General features: G+C 37.6%; 1 protein-coding gene across 2 annotated transcripts in view; it reads left to right on the top strand.

Annotated features, from left to right (window-relative positions):
• LOC124795324 (kinesin-associated protein 3) overlaps window positions 1-21,957 on the top strand; it is a 219,110-nt gene that overhangs the window by 12,429 nt on the left and 184,724 nt on the right. For both annotated transcript variants that reach the window (XM_047259297.1, XM_047259298.1), the window contains exons 4-6: window positions 7,255-7,470; window positions 9,020-9,156; window positions 9,368-9,773. In XM_047259297.1, coding sequence (XP_047115253.1) covers window positions 7,255-7,470; window positions 9,020-9,156; window positions 9,368-9,773 — 759 coding nt within the window. The remainder of the gene's footprint in view (window positions 1-7,254; window positions 7,471-9,019; window positions 9,157-9,367; window positions 9,774-21,957) is intronic.

Raw genomic sequence — 21,957 nt, 5'->3', positions numbered from 1 at the left:
AATTTGGCAACAGAATCCTCATTCAGTCTTTCCTCATAATTTCAGCATCTACTTATATGATGATACAAAGTACATTTTGAAAATTTTCTGATACTTAAAAATGTTGTTGTGCATGAAGCCCATCTAGAAAGTAAGTGTTCCACAGCTATCAAACCGTATGTTGTGTGAAGTGGCTGTATTCATATGGTAGAGTAATGATGTGACATGGTGCATGCAGTATCAGAACTTCCCAATGTCTCACATTAGTTTGTAACAGTAGTAGAAAATGGAGGCTCATATTCCGACTCCCACTGTGTGAAGTGCAGTTGGTGAGAAAGATTTTGAGTGCACAGAACACAGCATGATTGAAATTAGCTGTGCCATGACTAAGGACCTAACATCATGAGCAAGCAAATGGTGTGTTGCTGGTGCAATGCAGCAGGTTGCCAAAATATTCACGATGAGATGCACAGCGGGAGACCATCCGTCACCACAGTCAACCTTTTGAAGCTTGTGCAGGAATGCATTATGGAGAATTGTCACTTCTCAATCACAGAACTCGGCAGTCTGTTCCCACTGATGTGTCACTCCTTGTTGCATGAAATTAACATGGGTCACCTGGATATTGTGCACCAAGTGCCTGCGAGAATAACCTTGACAAAAGTTCAAAACAAAAAGTTATCTTCAGCAGAATTGTAAAGTTTACCAAATGTTTTTCTCTTGTTAAAATACAAACCAATTGCAGATTGTGGTGCATGTTGGAACAAAAGGTGGTCACCTAGTCCCCAAGGCTATACGTTGTTCTTTCCAGCAACTGGCAGAGAAAGTTCACTGGACCAGTCTTGTTCACAGAGGTTCAACAAAGCTTCCAATCTCCGGCATTGTTGTCAGTGCCAATGGGAAGTTCTGTTCTGAGCCGAGGTGAAGGCTTGATTGAGAATCCCAAAGTTCCTGTGACAAGCTAGAGTGTGACTTCGTGGATTTATGCCATACTGTTGACAATTGTAGGGTCTCCCTAACTCATATCAGGGATGCAATCACTACACAGTAGGGACAGTGATCCAGATATGTGACTGTGTGGGTCAACACAAGTTTTTTTTTTTTTTTTTAGCTTAAGTGATACTCCATACAAATCTTATAATGATAACTATGTGAAACACTGGAGTATTAATGTAAGGCACAAATAAATGCTCCCATAGATAAAATTATAAATAACTTACTGATCAACAGTTGAAGCACTCGATCAACAGTTGAAGCACTCACAGCTAAGCCCCAGAGTTTTAATTAGATCTACAAAGTAGTTCAGCTAATATAATATTACATACAGTAACCTGATTAAATCCCAAAATTGACAACAGTAAAATTTTTGTGGTAAATATAGGTATATATCAAAAGGGTTTGATAATGTGCAATAAAGCCATTGTATTTGTCAGCAGGCAAGAGAGTTAATTACAGTGAGACAGAAACTGAAGCTGTAGATGGGATTGTTTAGCCAGTACTCAGTAACAAGGATGGGCATAAACTTATTTTGGTTCCTTCTGTCAGCCACCAGGCTCACTCAAAGTGGATGCCAAAGACATAATTACTGACAACAATGTGGAAGAAGTAGAGAAAATGGTTCTGGAAAATCGCAAAATCACTACCAGAGAGGTTGCTGATGATGTCAGCATATCCTTTAGCTCATGACAACCAATTTTTTCAGATGTTTTGGACATAAAACGTGTAGCATCAAAGTTTGTTCCAAAATTGTTGAATTTAGACTTAAAATGATGTCATGTAGACATCGCTCAGTAATTACAGAATGAAGTTGACAATGATCCAGAACTTCTAAAGAAGGTTATAATGGTGATCTTAATCATATGTATTGGGTATGATATCAAAACCAAGGCCCAATTATCCCAGTGGAAACTGCCTGAAGAGCCAAGACTGAAAAAATTTTCATATGTTCAATAATATTTGCATGTTCATCTCATTGTTTTCTTTGATTATGATGGGATGGTGCATCATGAGCTCCTGCCTTAAGGCAGTATGGTCAGTAAGGAATACCACCTGGAAGTTAAGTGCCGTATGTGTGAAGCAATTGCAAGAAAACTACCAGAATTGTGATGAAAGCACTTGCAGAAATTCCATCATGATAATGCTCCCGCTGACACATCAATGCTTGTTAATGACTTTTTGGCAAAAAACAAAACTGTTATGTTGCCTCAGCCAGTGTATTCACTGGACATGACCCCCTGCGACTTCTTTCTATTTCTGAAGCTGAAGAGAATCATAAAAGAACATTATTTTGCTGCGACTGATGAGATAAGACCAGAGTCGCTGAAGGAGCTGAGCGCCATAATGAAAACTTAGTTCTAGAAGCGCTTCCAATATTGAAAAAAGTGCTGGCACAATTGTATTATATCTCATGGTGATTACTTTGAAGAGCAAAAGTTACTGTTGATAAATGAATAAAGATTCTTTAAGAAAACAAAAATTCCCATTACTCTTTGATTACACCTCATTTTTACATTGTTTTTAATTTGCAGCTCACCTCTCATTCTCAAAAGCTCCCCTAACTGTAACTCGCTCACACCCACTAGCCCTTCACTGTCAGTTGCTCATACACACTCACTCCTACTTGTCCATTCTTAGTCACTCCTTCACACCTGCCCCTTGTCATTATATCTTTTTGTCTCCCTAACTGTCACTATCACATAGCCACAGTCTCCTGTGTTCTTTTCTACCACTACTGTCTTCTCTCACTGCCACTATCTGCCTCTTGCTCTTTCTTAGTGCTACTATGTAATTCACTCCTTCCCAGGGCTGCTGCCTCTTCTCACTGTCACACCAAGCGAGGTGGCACAGTGGTTAGCACACTGGACTTGCATTTGGGAGGACAATGGTTCCAATTTGCATCCAGTCATCTTGGTGTAAGTTTTCCGCAATTTCACTAAATTGCTTCAGACAAATGCCTGGATGGTTTCTTTGAAAGGTCATGACTGATTTCCTTCCCCAGCCTTCCTTAATACAAGCTTACATTCCATCTCTAATGACCCTGTTGTCGATGGGAGGAACCAACATGACGACTAATTTTCAGGCAGCCTCAAAAGGAAAAGCTACATTCAAAACCATCATCACTGCATCAAATTGAACAATACCTTGGCCAGCTGATAAACAGCAGAGTGCCAGGTGAAGATGGGGTATTAGCTGAGATGTGGAAACTGTGAGTGAAGTGAGCAGCTGAAACCATTTATGAGGTTAGTAAAGATTGCTGGGAGAAAGGAAGAATACCAGACCCATCTACTACATAAGGATGATGACTGGACAGATACCAAAAATTACTAAGCCATATCTCTGCTTCCAGTCACCTTCAAAATTATATCCAAAGCTCTACTGAATGAGATAGAAGATCAAGCAGAACAGGCAATTGGCGAGTACCAAGTGGTTTTCAGAAAAAAATAGATCATGCCCAGAGCAAATTTTTAACTATACTCAGGATCGGAACAATGTGGAACCTTAACACAGTCTACATTCATTGATTTCAAAAAAAGCCTAGGGATAGACAGTATTCCTAACACTGGAAGAAGCTGGTATTGACAAAACCACCAGACAATTAGTTGAACAGACACTCACAAACACAACTTCAAAACTGAAATTACTAGAAGTAGTTTCTGAACTCTTTAGAATTAATACAGGTGTTTGGCGGGGCAATGGGCTCTCACTGATTCACTTCATTTGGTCATAGACACGTTCATGAGAGAGTGGGATAATGAAGTACAAGAAAAAAACAACAAAGAAATCTATCTAGGACAAGAAAGAGGAAGATCTTAGGTGAAATGTCTTGCTTTTGCTGATGATATTTCAGTAATTTCTATGGGTGAAACATGCAAAGATAATGATTGGAACACTTCATAAAATTGCAGACAAAACCAAATTATTAATGTCATATGACAAATGGGATAATGTGAACATTAACACAAGAGAGGGAAAATGTACAAACTCAACCAGTGTGTTGAAAAGAGTTGATAAGTTTAAGTATTTGGGGGAATGGATACAATCAGATGAAATAGATAACACCACAAGTAAGGAAGGATGGAAGAAAATGGAATTAGCATACAAGCTCACCCAAAATCGATATAATAAAAGATCAGTAATGTTTCCAGCAGAAATTAAACACTATGCAACAGCAGTTAGATTGGAATAATTTTATGGGTCTGAATGCCTAACACTGAATAAAAGAGGTTAACAAGAAGAGCTGCAAAAGAAAGAAAGGAACATACTCAGAAAAATTTTAGGACCACAAAAGAACAAAGATAACAACTGGATGAAGAAGAGAAATGAATATTTATACAGACACATAAAAACAATCACAAACACAGTAAGAAAGAGGAAATTTAATGTTTATCATCATATGTGTGGAATGAATGACAGTAGCCTAATGAAGAAAATTTTTAATTTCATTTCCAAATTAAAAAACTCCATGGGATGGCTGGAAGAGACAAGCAAGGACTTGAGGTAGTTTAACATTGCTGAAGACACCATACAGAATACGGAAAGTTTCAGGCTACTGATCAATACTGCAAAAATTTCCTGTCCAAAGAAATTCACAACCTAGGAGGGTGATATCCAATGAACAGAGGCAGGCCTCAGGCAACGCATGAAGTAGTTCTGGGAAGATAAAAAGAAAAAGATTGTACCTTTGTCTTTTGTTCTAAGTGGTGTATAAGTGGCCAAATTATGTAATTACAAAAATGTTGGTGTGGTACTGGGTCAAATGCATTTTAGAGCTTAAGAAATAGTGCATCTGCCTGATTGCCTCCAATCCATTGCTTTCACAATGTCATATTCAGAGGGGTGTGTGTTGGGTTTCATATGACCAGTATTTTCAGAATCTATGTTGACTGGCACAGAAGAGACCACTGTGTTAGTGATTCCTCATTATTTTGAGCTCAGAATGTGTCTAACATTTGTACACCAGATGCATCCTTATTTCTTTTCAACCTTAAAATAAGTGGGTCACTCATTGTGGATTATAGTGACCTGCTGCTCCTTTCTAACCTTCCTAACATATCACTCTTTTCTCCCTGAGGTAAGAACTAACAGTTCCAGAAGATAGGATTAGTATTTTCACCTTTAAATGTGTCTGTCAGCAGTCCCACAATTTCGCCCCCTGAAGGTGAGTGGCAGCCGGAAAAAAATTGTAAATATTACTTGTATACTCGGTTTCATGTAGTGCCTACACAAGAACCGATGGACACACACAAATAATAGGAAACATAAAAGAAAGTGGTGGATCACTGTCCCATAATTCCAAATAGTAAAATAACTTAAATATGATTTCAGGAAACATTATCATAACAAGATATGTATAGTTAAATAACTATCTTTTATTTTATAGATCACCAGTGATTCCTTATATGAGTAGATAAAACATGTTTGGTTGAAAACAAAATAAACTTCAGTTGCAAAAGACAGATAATATTTCTCCTTATCCACATCCTAAATATAATCCCAATTGTATGCACTGTTCAAGATAACTTTGATGTAAGACACTATATAACAGTACATCAAACATAGTCCCTGACCCCGATGCTAATCGTGTGAGTTCGCTAATCTTCCACTCTTACCATAGTGTTATTGGGAAATTTTTACATGTCATTGTCCAGGCTTTCACTGAAATGTTCTTCCTCTTAGGCTCCAGAGGCATTCATTGTGTGACCCACTTTTGGCATTTTATACCACCTTAATTGTTCTGCATTCTCAGTCTATATCGACCTCAGTAGACATGTTTCTGAACATAATGATAAGAAATACAGTACTCTGTCCGGTCTATCCCTGTTATCTGAATTTCAGTTGGAGTATAAAATTTCGTTATTCTTGTGGTTTCAGCCAGCTTTCTGTTCCTCCAATTGTGTGGGCATTATTATTGTTAGTAAGTAACACACCTACGAGATTGTGCCTCCTGCAGGTAACAAATACTGTGTTAACATTTTCTCTTTCGGACCTACAGGCCTGTTTGTTTCCCTGTGAAATTAATCTGACCAAGCTAATGTTTTCTCTGAACAAAGCACACAGTTGATCATTTGATCTACAGACACATTTCCATTTCCTCTGTGTGCTATTTGTCTGATGTATTATGAGGTTCCTAAAATTCTCCATCCAGTAGCAGAGCTTGAGAAACCCAAGTCATAAATTGTTGTAAAATTGTGTTTAGCATCTAGTTTAAGCCCTCCAACTGCCTCCTACCGGAGGACTGCCATCATTGGAAACAATACCACAAATTGCGAACTGTACACCATGTCAGTCAGCCATTAGATAGAGGTCCATTTGTGCCAACATGAACCACAGTTTACAGCTAACTACCCCCAGTGAGCTGGTTAGCTGCCAACACAGGCTCCCTCATTTCACATGAGACTTGATGCAAATACCAAATTCATAGGGATCTTCCTTTCCAACCTCCCAGCTATTTCCTTGGTAGGGCTCCATTTTCTGCATAATATTGGAGCTCTGAATGAGCAGCAAATGCACCCACTGCATTTACCTGAACCTTTCAGAAATACAGATCCCAGTCTAAATAGACTAGGTATTTTTTGCTCGCTCGGGTGTACTCACAGAAAGTGGCAGAATGTCGCATCTCTTTTTAATCTGTAAGGAATTGGCCTACAGATTTTTAAATCCATCACTGCCTGCCATTCACAGTCAAGTGAAGACAACCAAACTGATGGGGCACATTTGGAGATGCAGCAAAATCAGGATTCCCATGTGATGCTGGAGCTGCAGCACCGGTCATCCCAGATGTCGCAGTGCTACCTTAGTTCAGAGCAATGTTGTTCAGAATAAAATTGCTGAGTTTCCCCAGAGTGTTATAGAAATTATGGATAGAGCTTAAAAGCTATTTGGATAACATCTTCTGTGTTGACTGAAAGTAAAAGGCTCACAATAGCTGTATGTGCTGTGAATCTGCTTAAACAGTACTTCCAACTAGGTACCAGTGAACTAACAGACTAGATCTGTTCTTTTGTACAATTAATATCTATGGGGAGGTGTTCAGTATCGCAAAAGAGACTTAGAATCTGTTGGTTCATGTAGAATGTCAAATCTAACTTCTTGACTATATTCTTGTCACAGATGATGTTTCACGAAAGACATGAGAAATTCCTAATGTCCAGGCTTTAGAGTTATGTTTGTGCATAATTGTGAACAAAATTGTATTCCTCATATCTGTAGTGAATGAGACCATCGTATCTCCTGTTTTCATTATACACTTCTCAGAAAACTTTTTCTTTCTTTCAGCATCTGAAAAAGTTGAAAACATGCGACCAGGTTCTTCCTGTTCCTCTTCTGATGCTCCATCTTCAAACGATGCAAATGCAGAAAAGGCCAATATAAACAACATTGAACAGTATGTGGAGTTGCTGTATGAAGATATTCCAGAAAAAGTAAATGGTTCAGCCCTGATATTACAATTAGCAAGAAATCCAGATAATCTGGAGGAACTTGCAACTAATGGTAAGTAATTTATTGCAAATAATAGATCTGGTAAACTTCTAAAGCATGCAAACTAATTTTCCCTTTCCTGAGGAACTAAAATGAATGCACTGAGCAGTTAATTTAATTTTCTTTAAAGATTTGTTATGTGCTATTGTTCATTTTGTGACTGCTTTCTTGCGTAATGATTGTGCACATGTCCCATTTACCAAGTTGCATCATGTGTGTTCATATCAGACATTTCTGTTTAACTGTTTCAGATGCTCTCTCTCTTTTTTGTGTATTTCCTCAGTCTTCTGTGGCAAGCGTTGGGGCCATTATTGTCTATGAAATTGCTTTTACACTGCAGTATGTTAACCAATGAAACTCTGAAATCGTATGAACATCACTTCAATATAAAATAAATGAGGATGGGCAACCAATCACTTTCAGATAAATTGTGTTTGATATGCACTGCTGCACAAAGAGCATATAATTTGAGAACCTTTTGATTGTTTTCTTGGTATAGTATACCTGCATGCCCCCCCCCCCCCCCCACACACACACACACAAAATCTGCCTTCGTAGTGACGGCAGACCATTACCTCAAACTATCTTTGTGGACCAGAACAAAAATCATTGGAAGAAATGAGTCTACCCACAGTCAACAGAAGATAGGCAACAAGAATTATATTTAGTTGAAGGCGAAGCAACATAATACGATGGAAGTAATAGTGAGATGTTAACAACATATCAGATTTAAAAAATCGCTTAGAGGAGGATAGTCTACATCATGTCCACAGCATTCTATAACATAAATGTGCCCCAAATCTTTCCAAACGGTGAATACCTTGAGGAAATTGGTCAATTTTGTCTGGATATGCATTTGACATGCTCATAGGTTTGGCTTCAGGGGGTAGCTGATGTTACCAGTCCTCTGTAATCATAATGTCTGGGCTTGCTTCAACTTTGAAATGACAAAATAATTCATGACTGTGCAATGGGCACACCATTTTGGCAGCTGACAACGTTCACTAGGTATACTGATGAACTGTGCTCATTGGACACTTGAGCTCTGGCTGTACACCCGTGACAAAATTGTCATCAGTTACATGTGGCCAAACTGAAGAGTTACAGTTCTGATGTGACTTTTACAGATTCTCTATTCTTGTATGTGAAACAAGCCTCCACTAAGTCTCATAGCACTAAATAGACTGTCAGGTGAAATGCTTGTACCCTGGTGTAAGTAATCTAAGGGGGGACCAGAAAAGACTTATGAAACCATGAAAATTTTGTTCTGTCTTTTGAACAATTTAGTTTCTGGTTTCAGTTTCCTAATGTGTTTCACTTTTATTTTTTATTCAAACATACTGAGAACCCAGATCACTGTAGATATTAGATAATGTATGTTGATTCCATTTTCTGCCAACACAAGTGTATGATCCATTTACATTTCACTGTCATGTGAATCTCAGATTTTTGTTGTAACTGCAGTCTTTGTGTACATGGAATTATGTTACTAGAATTCATTGGTAAGCCGTGTATTACTTGCTAAAATGCCAAAATACAAAAATTAATATTTTGATTCCAGAATCTGTGTTGAGCGCCTTGTCACGAGTTTTGAGAGAAGACTGGAAGAAGAGTATAGAATTAAGCACAAATATTGTTTACATATTCTTTTGTTTTTCAACTTACTCACAGTTTCATCGTGTTATTCTACAGTATAAGGTAACTCTTATTTATTTATTAGAATGCTTTTTGTATGAAAATTTTGTCGGCTTACTATTTTAGTTAAATCTCACAAAGCATTTTCAGAGTTCCTTGTTTGCATGTATATACTACTGACAGTTATTTGAAACTGTCTGCTGTATCAACTATGATGTAGCTTGTCTCCTATGAATTTCATCATTCTCTTATGTTTGAAATATTTCTTTTATAGATAGGATCACTCTGCATGGAAATTATAGACTATGAACTTCGACGGTATGATCAATGGAAAGAAGATAAAGAGTCAAAGCGAAGGAAGTGTGAAGGCAATCAAAACAGATGCTCAATGTCAGCAATCGAGAGTCACCGTTATCAGTCTGAAAGTATTGATGTCCCATCAGAACCGAGGCGACGCCTTGCTGATGGAATTTCTCACATACCCATAGCAGCTGGAGAGAATCGGAGAAGGCCTATAGAAGGCATTCATAGTGCTAATGATGGATGGAAAAAACAGCTAAATTACCAAAGTTCTCAGGCTGCTGAATCCCCAAGTGACATCAAAAAATTAACAGAAGATTATGAAAAACTGAAGCTGAAGTTTCAGAACCTAGTTAAGAAGCAAGATCAGCTATTAAGAGGTAACGTGTTTGATGATGTTTTTATTTGTATGGCATAATCTGATTGAGACAAACTTACATGAGTAGTATCTACAGCAAGGTTATTACATTTTTGCAAACATTCAAGTCTTTGATCGACAACATCAAGTATGTATCACTCCCATCAGTGTGCATTACTTTTGTGAGAGTCTCAAATATAATGATTTTGTTGAACAGAACAGATACCACTGTTTGGCAGCTAGTTTTCAGGAGCTTTCATTCCATTTTTTAAAAAAAAATTAAAGCTGCAACTTTAAGTATGGTTTAGATTTTCTGTGCAATATGTTTTAACTTTGGCATACAGTAAAGAAATTACATTTGTGTGGGATCATACCCCTCTCCCCTCCTCCTGAAGACATAAATGTCATTTATTTATACACATATTTCATAGATCCTTTTATGTGCTTGGTAATATAGTGTGTTGAATGAGTAAAGAATTTATAAATGTAGATTAAATAGAAAATAGTACAGTTAATTTACAGAAACAATTACAGAAAAAAATAAAAGTATGATACTAGAAAAAATCAAAAACAAAGTGAAAAAAGACATCATACAAGAACTACCACATGTTGTACAATATATAATACACAAACAGTAAACATATAATGATGTAAATAATCAATTTTTGACAACACTGGATAGGTAAAATATCTATTCACCAAGCGGCAGCAGGAGAACACATATATAAAAAAAGGTTTTACATGTGCAAGCTTTCGGAGTCAGTGGCTCATCCTCCTGGCAGATGGTTGAAGGAGAAGGAAGAGAGAGGGGTGAAGGAAAAGGACTGGAGAAGTTTAAGTAAAGGGGTGGAGTTTAAAAGAGTCACCCAGAACCCTGGGCCAGGGGAGACTTACCAGACAGGATGAGAAGGAAAGTCTGATTCATCCCATCAGGTAAGACTCCCCTGACCTGGTGTTGTGTGTGACTATTCTGAACTGTACTGCTTTTTCTAAATCTCTCGAGTCCTTTTCCTGGCTCCAAAAGCTTGCATATGTAAAGCCGTGTGTGTGTGTGTGTGTGTGTGTGTGTGTGTGTGTGTGTGTGTTCTCCTGCCACCAATTGGTGAGTACCGTATTTACTCGAATCTAAGCCGCACTCGAATCTAAGCCGCACCTGAAAAATGAGACTCGAAATCAAGGAAAAAAATTTTTCCCGAATCTAAGACGCACCTGAAATTTGAGACTCGAAATTCAAGGGGAGAGAAAAGTTTTAGGTCGCACCTCCAAATCGAAACAAAGTTTGCCTAGTTGTAATATGAGACACAATTTAGGTCGAATGAATGACGATACAGCTGCAGTAGTTTGGTTCGAGTCGTAAGCTTAGCAGTTACGGTTTACCAGGTAGCCATTGCTACGCGTCACGCCCTCTGTCTGTATTTATACGGATATCCTTCCCTTTTTCACGTGCTTCATCTGGTTTGAATTGATTGCTTATTTTTCTTTGATCTGATAAGTGCCGTTCTCTTTGTTATAGGTGTTCACGTCACTCTAAGCTGAAAATGCATTACTGTACTGTGTCATGCATTGTTTGTCGCATTCTGATAGTGCGTGTTTACGGCCTATCGCCGCTCGCGGCGTGGCTTGCTTTTGTGCGCGCTACCGCCGCTTACAAATAAAAAATAGAGAGGAGTCGTCTCATTAGCAAAACATTTGTTGTTACTTACACTACTTCTTTCTTTGATAATGATTAACAAGAACCAAATAATAGACTGCGTATGATAGATGATGTTCTGAACGAAATTTTAGCGAAAATTTTTCTCCGTTTGAAAATCTTTGCAGGCGCCTCTTTAGTTCATTACATTCTGCACAGTAATTAGAGTCATCTTAGATTTAAAAATCTAGTCAGTTGCCGTGCTTCATTTCTGACTGTATCACTATCAGGCATAAGAATAATACGAATATAAACATGACATGATATGTATATTCTTCCGCGTTTGCTGTTGTCTCACTCTAGTTTCATAGTTTATTAGGCAGACAGGATTTAAATGAGATAGCAGCAAACACGAAACAATACATGGCAAAATGTTTATATTCGTATTAATCTTATGGCGAAGAGAATACTACATGTGATTCACAATTCATAAAAGCTCCTATTAGCAACCATCTCTTCTCACAGGTAGGAAAAAATTCAGAACGTAGAGTTGGCCATATTGACAAACATCCCAAACAGTCTTGCCAGTCGGATTTTCGTAGTACATTGAAATGCTGCTACATTCGAAGATCAACAATACAGAATTTGTATTTACTTCGTTGGATAATGTACCAAAACGCAGTGGTCGAAACTCTGGGCGGAGGAAAAAGGCTCGTCTTCCACTTTTTTTTAAATTTATTTACTGACGCAGAGATTTTGGTGCCAGTATTTATCTTTGTGCCTACAAAGCATGCCTGTGTGGCGCTACATATATTCGATGGCAGAAGTTAGTTGTGGCGGCACCCACCAACATTTTTCAGAACTCCCGCTTGCTTTGCACTCGATTCTAAGCCGCAGGCGGTTTTTTGGATTACAAAAACCGGAAAAACAGTGTGGCTTAGATTCGAGTAAATACGGTAGAGCTTTTGTCTATCAGCTTACTTTAAACAATAAAAATATATGCATACAAGATTATACTTCTATGTTAAAAAATTCTTCTAATGAGTAAAAAGTCTTATCGAGTAAATCCATCTGTATTTCATACTTAAATAATGCGCTATTACTTTGTAGGCCATTGATGTTAATTGTCAATGAATTTGATATTTTAATACCAGAATATAATGGAGGTCAGCCTTCCTTCTTGTAATATGGTTATAGTACATTCCATTGGTTTTGTACTGCACAGGACTGTTAACCGTGAAGCTGATAACGAAATAAATATATTGGGAAGTTGTAGTAAGTATCCCAAGTTTCTTAAAGAGATTATGACAAGACGTCCTTGAGAGCACACTCATTTCTGACAGCCTTTTTCTGCAACCAGAAAATTTTCTTTGATTTGTGTTAGTAGCCCCAGAAGATAATTCCATAGCACAAAATACAGTGGAAGCACTCAAAAAAGTGGATTTTGTTCACTGATATCTCCAATTTGCGATATTGTCTAATGGCAAAGATAACTGAGGACAAACTTTATTTGATGTGGACGATGCTCTGTTCCCAGTTAACATGGTTATCTATTTGGAGGCATAAGAACTTGTTGCAGTGCACCATTTGTAGTTGCTGATGGTCATGTATAATAGATATCTTCTTTGGGAATTTGTGATCAGAGCTGTACTGGATATAATTAGTTTTGCTCATATTTACTGACTGTGGGTTTACTTTGAACCATGTTAGGAGTTCTGAAAGTTGAACACATACAGTTAACTAAAATATCATGGCAAAATAATGCTGAGAAACAGGCATGACAGATAGAAATGAGCCGACAGTTGACTGTGCACATGTACAACAAGAGATTGATATCCTGAAAAGCCAAAATATCTTAGAATACAGTATATACTGTGCTTAATGCCTAGATCTGGATCAGAAATCGAAAGCAAAGGAAAGAGAGAATACATAGAAAAAAGGGTATCTTAAAAAAATAATGATGAATGCAAGAAGAGAAATTATTTAGTTCTGTTTAATAAAACTGCACAATTAACTACAGATGTGTGAAAAGTGTAATCCTTTATGCACATTTGACCCCAATAAATGAGAGAAAACTATGCTATAAGATGTTTGAACAGTTGCAGTGGCAGCGGTGGTATCTAAGAGAAGCATGAACACTTTGAGCCAGGATTCCAGTCCTCTCTTAACAACCTACACCATCACAACAGCCATCAGCAGGAACTCTTTTAAATTCACTAGCAGAGGAATCAGGCAAAATTCACAAATTTTCCTCCAGCTGTAGTGTCCTGGACAAACCAACATCACACCATCTTCTACCACAGACATCACTCTGCCTAACCATCCGTATATGACACAGACCAAAGACACAAAGAAACTTGAGAAGTAAGAGAGGACTCACAAATTGTTTACAGCAATATCTCAGCAAATCAGAGGATGCTGAAAAGTCATTTACAGACCTCAAAACAATATAGTAAATAACAATTGAATAAGAAATTACATTTCTAATAAAGATAAATGAAAACAGAAAATTTTAGCACTGAAAATCTGTTTTAAAAAATCTAAAGTGTATTTTTGTTTCAATTTCTGAAACTTTGACTTTGTAGCTTTGTCATGCAACATCTTTATCCACAAAATATCTATAACTGTAGCAGTTGGCTGTTGTTCCAAATATTTGAGGACAGTCTCGAATGCATTCTTTGCTGTAGAGTGGCTGATTTTTTCGTCTTCTTCCTTTTATTCTTCATCTGACTCCTCTTGGTCAACACAATACTCTTGCCAAACGAGATTGATGATCTGTTCTTGTCAAGTTCTTTATAGCTAAGAACCTTCTGCCAGCCATTCCTCTGCAACTGTAGGCTGGATATAATTCTGAATTTGCAAATCAGTGACTAAATCTGCAATGTATGATTCATTAGTTTTGGAAGGTCTTGCTCTTGGTTTAGGCCAGGACTGATATTCTTCCATGATTTTCATAGAGAGGGTTTCTTAAATTCTTCCCAAGCTTGAGCAACTGTGTAAATTGCATCTTTTATGTTGAGGCTTTTCATTGCTTCAAAAATATCACAACCATTTTTGGTGCAGCTTTTTTGTTTATGATGGGGTCTCAAAATGGGGACCCCTTATATCTTTCCTGACAAAACCAGACCCACGCAGCATAATCCAGGAGCTAAAGTTTAGGGTTTTTCAATGCTGTTCTAGTTTTAAAGCATTTTCACCATCTACAGTTAACTAAAAAGCTTCAAGATCTTGTTGGTTCTTCTTCCAGTCTCTAATGATTGTGACTCCAACTCCCATTTCAGAAGCTAATTTAGTAACTGACTCAGCTTTGTCAAGTCTTAGCGAAATGCTTAGTTTCTGTTCGATTGTGCACACAACATGTTTCTTTTTCTGATTTGTAGCCACTTTTAGTCTTCCAGAATTCCTGCACTTCTTTGTTACAACTGAGTAAACCATAGAAAATGACACAGTAACTTTAAACTTAAAAGAAATACAGTAATAAACATAAAAAGCATAGAGATAGAACAGCAGATTTAAGACTACAGTAAATTCCAGCAGTACAGTAGTCTTGTCATCTGAACATGCCTGAGGAGGATGACTCACATGGACAGCTGTTGCGACAGTAATAAAATCCATCGATAATGCTGTCACACTGTTCAGTGTGGAGTGCAGATGGGTGGTCAGATTCACAGTCAGATAATCTGAGAAGTCAGTTAACTTAAGGAGGATAAGTGAGGTTCTAATACTATGAAGATTGATCGTGTTGGGATAAGATTACTCTCTCAAGGTATAGTTGTCACTCTGATGCCATCGTAATGTTGCTCATGATAAGAGTATGCTGGGCAGCATCAATCTGACCATCTATTCTGTGAAGTATCCCAAATCCATGTGGACATGTCCAGGTGCAAACTGTCACAGACACACAGCCACTGTGTGATTGCTCATGCATATATATGAGGTCAAAATGGATGCCATGTTGCCTATGCTGTAGCACTGGACCACCATTCACTGTGTAAAATACTGAGTCTTCAGAATATTTTATGTTCCACCATTTGCAATAGATATTTTCCTCAGATAACCCTGATCTGTGGAGTGTATGATCATTGTGGAACTTTCCCTTAATAGCTGTACATTTGCTTTGTTTTCCATCCCCACAAAGCTGATGCTGACCTGTGCCCATTGACATAGAAAATAGAGTAGCATGTTTCAACTATGCAGTGTTTAAAAAAAGATTTTGCTGTGATGTGTTTACAAATTCATTGTCCTGCACAAGTGTTGTTATATGCCAATGAATGGCATGTTCAAATGTACCTACTGGATTCTACAGTATCACGATAGTTTAACCATGGTTGTGCAGTTTTCTCAGGAATGCCATACTGTGCTTCAGCTTTGATCTCTGTCAAATTCCCTTCCTTTACAAAGACAATGACACATTCACCGAATAGCCTGTTGACGACAAAGCATACCTCACGAATAAAGTAGATGGACTTAAAGCAAGGTGGTCAAGTAGCTTACCTTGAATTACGTACTTTCAATTACTATTATAGAATGAAGGATATGCTGACAGAATAGGAAGAAGACTGTACTGACAGAAATAACTGATTGTGTTTGACTTTTAGTCACTGCAGCAAAATACTGCCACCATATTACTAAGTGACTGTCGTGAAACCTGAAATCCACTACCAGTTACAGTTTGCTTATCTAATGGCTTGCAGATACAGCAAAAATTTGATTTTCAGTGTTCCACATCATTATTGACCGAGTTTAAAATATTAAATATTGCTGTAATCTACTCATTAAGAGGTATAATCTTACATTAATAGCTAAACACAAAAAGACAAGTATAACAGTTATGAACTGTGTGTTTCTCTTGAGGCAGTGTAAATGATGGCATGCTGATACCTGGACTTGATTCATCCATTATTTGAGAATGAAAGCACTTATCAACTTCTAACAAACTTTACACTTAATATCAAACTCTCAGAAAGCTTACACCCCCATCCATCACACACACACACACACACACTTTGATGAAAGGAAAAAAGTTCATCACTTACTATATTTTTGCTGTTCATACACTAAAATTTCGACATCAGCCACAATGTGTTAATTTGTTACTTCTTTACTACTAACTCTATTCACAACACACTTTGCAGACAGTATGCATACAACACTGAATGTAGATGCAAAATTATATCATTGTATGGCACATAGTTCAGGAGATATGACAGCATAGAAACAGAGATGCATTAAAGCTAGCTTTTGCTTATAATTGGGCACAGATTACCCAGACTATTGGTGGTGAACCAATACCCAATCGATATTCATCCAGTGCTCATAATGAGAGCACTTAGGAAATTACCAACAAACTTTTCCTCACTTACATTGTTAAGGTCAATTATTTAACACATCAACTCATTTATAAAGTAATCAGACGTATGAAGCTGTTTTATACATGGGAGTTCAAATCTTTAAAGGATTGAGAGTTTACTGGTAATTTTGAATATGATTACTTAATTTCTAATGAAACTTCCCATTCGGGTAGGGTTATCCTACAAGGAAGTTTAGCAGTATAGTTTCTCTAAAAGTATCTGCAGAGTGGAGGTCACTAAGCCTTAGTTTTTGAAGAAGTAGAGTTCAACAATCATCAAATTTGAGCACTTAGCTACTTTCAACTGGAGAATCAGCACAGTGATTAGAATGATTACTTACTGATCAGGACATTATGGTTTCAAAACCCTGGACTTATTTATTTTTCTTTTTCTTTTTTTATATTGCTATATTGGTAACTAAAAGTTTGTAATAAGGGTGAAGAGTAACCTTACTTTGTGCAATAATTACACATTAATACAATAACACATATAAGAATTATACATTATGCATTTTTAGATAATCACAATGCTTATTGTTTTGTATTATCAATTTTTGGCAATCTCTTACCACTGACTAGTTACGCCCAGACACATTTGTATGAACATAAGCGAAGGTTCCCATCCAGAGACCATCAGGCTAAGGAAATGTGCATGCCTAAAAGTGTCTTTTATTGTTATACATGGTACAGAAGACTCATGTTTTCAGCAGTTTTATGACATTTATCACCCGACACATTGATAAGACGAACTTCAAGAAGAGGCTACATGAAGGATAATATGAAATGATATGCATTATTATTACCTATTTCTCCAAAAACTTAAGACCTAGTGACCTGAATCCTTTTCAATTTTTAAAGAGTTTTTGAAAGGTTCCCTATCTCCATGTTAAAATGCATTGAAATTGTTGGGTCATCAGATGTAGCTTGTCCTTGCCATCATTCAATAATATAATTGTAGGAAAAATTCTGTGTTTGTGCTGCTGCTGTGGTGTGGACTGTAAAATAAGCTTTTGATCTTCTTCACAGCTTTGATAGACTATGGTAAAACTAATTTATTTATTTATATATTATTATTATTATTTCTTTCCTTTCTCAGACGTTATGTCTGGTTAAAAATGGAAAGTGACACGGGCCTTGATCAAGCGTGACTTCCTTTTAACTGTACGGTATATGTTACATTCCATTTAGGAACTTTCGGGTAATTGAACATGTATCAATAATTACAGATTTCTGTAGTTGTATACATACGTTTTGATGTAGCTGTATTGCGTTGATGTACTGGTGGATATTGTGTGGTATGACTCCTGTAGTTGACAGTATAATTGGTATGATGTCAACTTTATCCTGATGCCACATGTCTTTGACTTCCTCAGCCAGTTGGATGTATTTTTCAATTTTTTCTCCTGTTTCCTTCTGTATATTTGTTGTATTGGGTATGGATATTTCGATTAGTTGTGTTAATTTCTTCTTTTTATTGGTGAGTGTGATGTCAGGTTTGTTATGTGGTGTTGTTTTATCTGTTATAATGGTTCTGTTCCAGTATAATTTATATTCATCATTCTCCAGTACATTTTGTGGTGCATACTTGTATGTGGGAACGTGTTGTTTTATTAGTTTATGTTGTATGGCAAGTTGTTGATGTATTATTTTTGCTACATTGTCATGTCTTCTGGGGTATTCTGTATTTGCTAGTATTGTACATCCACTTGTGATGTGATCTACTGTTTCTATTTGTTGTTTGCAAAGTCTGCATTTATCTATTGTGGTATTGGGACCTTTAATGATATGCTAGCTGTAATATCTGGTGTTTATTGTTTGATCCTGTATAATACTTATAATACTTATTTGATCCTGTATAATACTTATTATTATTGTTATTGTTATTATTGTTATTTTTATTTTCAATTTTCAAAAGTCAGAACCATTCCACATGGTTGGGCTAACAGCAAATGTTACTACCAGTTTTATCTTAGCTATCGCCGTAAGTGACCCTCATTAATTTACAGCCTAAAAAGTGTCACATCCGCCATGGAAAAATAACCACACATCATCAGAATAAAGGGATGTTTTCCACATAGTACATGCCTGTTACAGCAAGTTATTACTGTTGTAACTTAGCATGGAATCAAACCTGTGCCCCTCTCTACATAAGAACACTTGCCAGTTGACAATTCAGCTATAGCGATGACCAGTGAAAACTTCGTCATTCGGGGATCAGTGTGTAGTATCTGTTGGTGATAACAGCATGTTTCACTGTCAGAAAAGCTTTTCTCTCTTCCTAGAGTAGGTCTAGAATACCGACAGGATCATTTTTGCATTATTTTTCAAGTATAATTCTTCTTTTGCTTGTTCCCAACTTCATCATCATCATCATCATCATCATCATTTAAGACTGATTATGCCTTACAGCGTTCAGTCTGGAGCATAGCCCCCCTTATAAAATTCCTCCATGATCCCCTATTCAGTGCTAACATTGGTGCATCTTCTGATGTTAAGCCTATTACCTCAAAATCATTCTTAACCGAATCCAGGTACCTTCTCCTTGGTCTACTCCGACTCCTCCTACCCTCTACTGCTGAACTCATGAGTCTCTTGGGTAACCTTGCTTCTCCCTTGCATGTACCATGACCCCACCATCTAAGCCTGTTCGCCCTGACTGCTACAACTATAGAGTTCATTCCCAGTTTTTCTTTGATTTCCTCATTGTGGACACCCTCCTGCCATTGTTCCCATCTACTAGTACCTGCAATCATCCTAGCTACTTTCATATCTGTAACCTCAACCTTATTGATAAGGTAACCTGAATCCACCCAGCTTTCACTCCCATACAACAAAGTTGGTTGAAAGATTGAACGGTGCACAGATAACTTAGTCTTGGTACTGACTTCCTTCTTGCAGAAGAGAGTAGATCGTAGCTGAGCGCTCACTGCATTAGCTTTGCTACACCTTGCTTCCAGTTCTTTCACTATGTTGCTATCCTGTGAGAATATGCATCCTAAGTACTTGAAACCGTCCACTTGTTCTAACTTCATTCCTCCTATTTGGCACTCAATCTGTATATATCTCTTTCCCACTGACATTAGTTTTGTTTTGGAGATGCTAATCTTCATACCATAGTCCTTACGTTTCTGATCTAGCTCTGAAATATAACTCTGCAAACTTTCAATCGAATCTGCCATCACAACTAAGTCATCTGCATTTGCGAGACTGCTTATTTTGTGTTCACATATCTTAATCTCACCCAGCCAGTCTACTGTTTTCAACATATGATCCATAAATAATATGAACAACAGTGGAGACAGGTTGCATCCTTGTCTTACCCCTGAAACTACTCTGAACCATGAGCTCAGTTTACCGTCAACTCTAACTGCTGCCTGACAATCTACGTAAAGACCTTTAATTGCTTGCAGAAGTTTGCCTCCTATCCCATAATCTCGTAGAACAGACAATAACCTCCTCCTAGGAACCCGGTCATATGCCTTTTCTAGATCTATAAAGCATAGATACAATTCCCTGTTCCACTCGTAACACGTCTCCATTATTTGCTGTAAGCTAAAGATCTGGTCCTGACAACCTCTAAAAGGCCTAAACCCACACTGATTTTCATCCAATTTGTCCTCAACTAATACTCGCACTTTCCTATCAACAATACCTGTGAAGATTTTACCCACAACGCTGATTAAAGAGATACCTCTGTAGTTGTTACAATCTTTTCTGTTTCCATGTTTAAAGATTGGTGTGATTACTGCTTTCGTCCAGTGTGATGGAACCTGTTCCGACTCCCAGGCCATTTCAATTATCCTGTGTAGCCATTTAAGACCTGACATTCCACTGTATTTGATGAGTTCCGACTTAATTTCATCCACCCCAGCTGCTTTATTGCACTGCAATTTTCTCCACTTCCTCAAATGTGATCCTATTTCCATCATCATTCCTATCCCATTCTACCTCGAAATCTGAAACATTACTGATCGTATTTTCACCTACATTGAGCAACTCTTCAAAATATTCCCTCCATCTGCCCAAAGCATCAACAGGATTCACCAGCAGCTTTCCTGACCTGTCCAAAATACTTGTCATTTCCTTCTTACCTCCCTTTCGAAGACTGCTAATTACACTCCAGAAGGGTTTTCCAGCAGCTTGACCATAGTCTCCAACCTGTTTCCAAAGTCTTCCCAAGATTTCTTCTTGGATGCTGCAATTATCTGTTTGGCTTTGTTTCTTTCTTCAACATAACTTTCTCTGTCTACCTGAGTTCTAGTATGTAACCATTTTTGATACGCCTTCTTTTTCCTTTTACAGGCTGCCTTGACTGTGTCATTCCACCAAGCTGTTTGCTTCATCCTACCTTTACACACTACTGGTCCAAGACATTCTTTAGCCACTTCTAGTACTGTGTCCCTGTACCTTGTCCATTCTTTTTCCAATGACTGTAATTGACTACCATTCAACTAACTGGTACCTTTCTGAGATCACTGTTATGTACTTGTGCCTGATTTCCTTATCCTGAAGTTTCTCCACTCTTATCCTCCTACATATGGACCTGACCTCCTGCACTTTCGGCCTCACAATACCAATTTCACTGCAGATTAAATAGTGATCAGTGTCATCAAAGAATCCCCTGAATACATGTGTGTCCCTCACAGCCTTCCTGAGATGTTATTATATAGTCAATGACAGATCTGGCTCCCCTGCCTTCCCAAGTATACTGGTGAATGTTCTTATGTTTAAAAAAGGAGTTTGTGATTACTAAGTCCATACTGGCACAGAAATCCAAGAGTTGTTTCCCGTTCCTGTTGGCCTCCATATCCTCTCCAAATTTACCCGTAACCTTTTCATACCCTTCTGTTCGATTTCCAATCCTGGCATTAAAATCACCCATGAGCAGAACACTGTCCTTGTCCTTTACTCTAACAACTACATCACTGAGTGCGTCACAAAAACTGTCCATCTTATCTTGAACTGTCCCTTCACAATGCGAATATACTGACCCAATCCTAATTTTCTTGCTAGACACTGTCAAATCTATCCACATCAGTTGTTCGTTTACGTACCTTGTTGCAACTATGCTGGTTTCCATTTCTTTCCTGATGTTCCAAACTTAATAAAAAAAAAGCTGACTGTTGCATTTCATTGATGTCAGTGCTTTACCCTGGCTGTGATTTTCCACAACCACTATTTTTGCTGTAAAATGTAGATCATTGAGATGCCATTGGAAGCATTGAC

This window comes from Schistocerca piceifrons, chromosome 4 (assembly GCF_021461385.2).
Source record: "Schistocerca piceifrons isolate TAMUIC-IGC-003096 chromosome 4, iqSchPice1.1, whole genome shotgun sequence".
In the NCBI taxonomy this organism is placed as follows: domain Eukaryota; kingdom Metazoa; phylum Arthropoda; class Insecta; order Orthoptera; family Acrididae; genus Schistocerca; species Schistocerca piceifrons.
Note: the sequence above shows the minus strand (reverse complement) of the source record. Positions and strands in the feature narration are given on the sequence as shown.